Genomic DNA, 3,348 nt, shown 5'->3' on the forward strand with positions numbered 1-3,348 from the left:
TTGGTGGGTTTCGATAAAATCTTCAAGCAAGCGAAGAGATATACATCTTTTATCTTTTGGCTATATTTCCATTAATAATTAGTTTATTGATATACAACTCACAAATAGTAATATGACACTACATTAATCATTATTTATGAAGGGCTCAACAAGAAAATTACCTCACTATGCATGTTCATGACAGAATCATAAAAACAAATATTGCCATACAAATAACTGCAAATTTTTAGTTCTCCTTTGTAAGTAGTCTTAATACCATCCTATTTTATATGAGTCACATGACATCCAGTTAAAAATTGTCACACAAAAATAAGCAGATCTTGATTTTAAGCATTTTGTTTATACTAATAATAATATAATTAAATTCTAGAAAAATTGGTTAATACAGCTTTCTTTCTCACGAGTTCAGTGATGGAAGGAGAATAGGAAATAATAACCCGTCCAAGGGCCTAACCATCTTTGTCTTGACATGCAACGAACCTGCACCTAGGACAAAGCCAGAAAAACAGGCGCCGCGCGGACCCGGCCCGGCCCCGGCCCTCGACCCTCGGCATGCCCCTCGCGTGCCTCTGCTCCGCGTCACCGCATCCCGTCCAGCCAAAAGAGCCGCGTGAGTCACTGACGTGCAGCCCCACACCAACCCTCCTGGCATCCGCTGCGCTCTCCCGAACACGCACAGCACCAGGCTGGCTCCTCCAGTCACGCACGCACTGTCCTTTCCCTTCCGTTTCCTCCGGGCACCTGGACGGCGCTGCGCTCCCGTCCGAATCGCCCCCCTTCCTTAACCCCAGCGTCGCTTTGCTCGTGCAGCTCTCTCTCGCCGTTCTCGCTCCAAACCCCCCCGCTCCCCTCACGCTCCCCACCCACCTCCTCCTCTCGAGGCCATGCCGAGCGCCCTCAACCTGGCCTGAGCGCGAGCCCGATCCCCATTCCGGTATGGATCGCCCGCCGCATCTCGTCATCGACCTCAACGAGGCCCCGTCGCCGCCGCCGAGCGACACCCCGCCGGCGCAGGCCCCGTCGCCGCCGCGGCAGTTGGCTCCGCCGGTCCAAGCCCCGCTGCCGCTGCCTCCGCCACCGCCGCCGCAGCAGCTTCCTCCTCTGCTGCCGCCGCAGCTGCCCCTGGGTGCGCCCAACCAACAGGCGCGGCTCCAGCAGGAGGCGCTCGATGTGGTGCTTCGGTTCCACCGCCCCCTCGAGCTGAGGAATACTCCCTTTGGGCCCATAGGGAACGTGCCCGCCGGCTTGCTCCCTTGTCTTGGGCTGCCGCTGCTCCCTCTGCCGCCGCCGGCGCCTCACCCGGGGGAGGCGGGCTGTGGCAACCCGCTGCCCCCCTGCTCGTCCTGCGGCCTCCCGGAGATTCTGGGGGGAACCTTGGTCTGCGACGCGTGTGAAAGGGGGTTCCATCCCAGCTGCGTCCGCGTCTGGCCGCCTCTCCTCCCCCCGCCCCCGCCACCCGGCCCCCCTGGCGCGCGGCGGCCCCGCGCCGCTGCGAACGAGGACTGGATCTGCCCTGAGTGCGAGAGGCGTGGCGCTCGCTCCACCCGCTGGAAGCTGGGTGCAGTTGAGCTTGACATCAACGCTGCTCCGCCGGAGGACCCCGTCGCAGTCATCGCCAACGACATCCGCAGGCAGTTACTTGAGCTCTTTTTAATTATTACTATTATTGATTATATCGATAGTATATTATTGGCCATCGAACTCCTTATTCTTACTGGCTATGAGTCTGAGTAACCTGCTGCTTGCAAAACGCTGGCATTAAGCAATCGATGATGGTAAGAGTGATGAACAGCAGAGCAGGGGATAATGCGTTGAGCCTTGTTATTACTTATTCTGTTTGACTCTATGTTTGTTTTGGTGCTTGCTATTGTTATAGTCTTACAGAGTTACAGCTAGTTTGTTAGTCGCTGTGCTACAGTTTCGTTAACGGTATGTTGCCTTAGATTTTTTTTTTCACTGCTCTGTTCTAACTGTATTGCATTATTGTAGCATTGTATTTTCCTTCTGGCGTAGGATGTTTCTTGTATTTGTGTGTACCCTTTCTTGTATATTAGGTCCTTTGGGACCACAACACAGCGCTGCGTGATCAAACATAGACAATATAGGTTGCTTTCGTCTATGCAGCAAGGATACGGATATAACTATCAGTATTGGTCGGATATGGATACGCACCGATACGTGGATACATTTAACTATTTTTCATATTAGTATTCTAAAAGCAGTAACACACTAGCAGGAACTTGAAATTCCCTGCATTCTTGCAATTGTGCTGTTCTGCCAAGTGCCCAGCCTACCCATCCAATTCTCGAAGTCCAAACTTCCAAAATCCAAATGAGAATATATAAAATTATAAGCGATTAGTGCAGAAGTAGGGCTTGTCAAATCAAGGGATGAGGCTTTAGGCTTGGAGGAGATGGGTAAATCACTGATCCAATTCCTTTCCCCTTTGACGAGACTAATTTGACACTGCGTTGAATCAAAGAGTCTGTAGATGATTTAACATGGTGTCGGTGTTTCGGACCGGGGGGTCCTCAACCGACTAGTGAATTTGTTCTGCGTGCTCCCGATTCCGGATGGTGATGCAAAGAGACGCAAGATTTATACTGGTTCGGGCAATCGGTGCCCTACGTCCAGTCTGAGAGATCGAACTTGTATTCCTTGCACCGAAATGCTCGTAGTAGGGGGTTACAAGCTAAGAGAGAGAAGGAACTAGTCCCAGGTCTCAGCAGGGTGTCGTGTGGGCCGTCTGAGACGTTGCTCTCAAGCGGCTGGAATGTGTGTGTGTGTGTTACCCAGTGTTCCCCCCCCGTCCCTAAGTGGCCCAAGTCTTCTCCTTTTATAGTTGAAGGGAGGACAAGGACAGTACATGTATTACTATGCGGTGTCGTGCCAATAGGGGTGGCACGTCCGAGCCCTGTGGCCTGTTCCTATGGCGGCGTGGTAGTAGGAGTGGTCCGTCCTTGGAGTACTGGGGCGGCGTGGTTGTCCCATCAGATCCTGTGCGTCGTGGGAGCCCCGGGAATGCCTCGGAGTGGACGCGGTGGCGAACGTGCAAGCCACTGTGGACGGACTGTGTGCGAGGCCGAGACTTGGTCGGTGCCGAGGCTTGCACTGCGGTGGGGGGGTCTCGGCAGGCACGAACCCCAAGATCGCCGAGGCCTTGAGCGGGCGGCTGATCGTGGGTACAGCGTTAGGACACAGTGGCCGGTAATCCCCGTCGTACCCTGTCCCAGCTGGTATGGCGCTGATCGTGGACACAGTGTTAGGACACAGTGGCCGGTAATCCCCGCCGTGCCCTGTCCCGGCCGGTATGGCGCTGATGCGACCTCGGGTCGCGTCGGCCATTGT

General features: G+C 54.0%; 1 protein-coding gene across 1 annotated transcript; it reads left to right on the forward strand.

The window, feature by feature from the left end:
- Positions 1–757: 757 nt before the first annotated feature.
- On the forward strand, positions 758–2,104 carry LOC136471321 (vegetative cell wall protein gp1-like). Its single transcript, XM_066469049.1, has one exon. It carries the CDS (start codon positions 937–939, stop codon positions 1,732–1,734), a length of 798 nt encoding a protein of 265 aa, XP_066325146.1. The 5' UTR covers positions 758–936; the 3' UTR covers positions 1,735–2,104.
- Positions 2,105–3,348: the final 1,244 nt, after the last annotated feature.

Source organism: Miscanthus floridulus, chromosome 8 (genome assembly GCF_019320115.1).
Source record: "Miscanthus floridulus cultivar M001 chromosome 8, ASM1932011v1, whole genome shotgun sequence".
NCBI lineage: Eukaryota > Viridiplantae > Streptophyta > Magnoliopsida > Poales > Poaceae > Miscanthus > Miscanthus floridulus.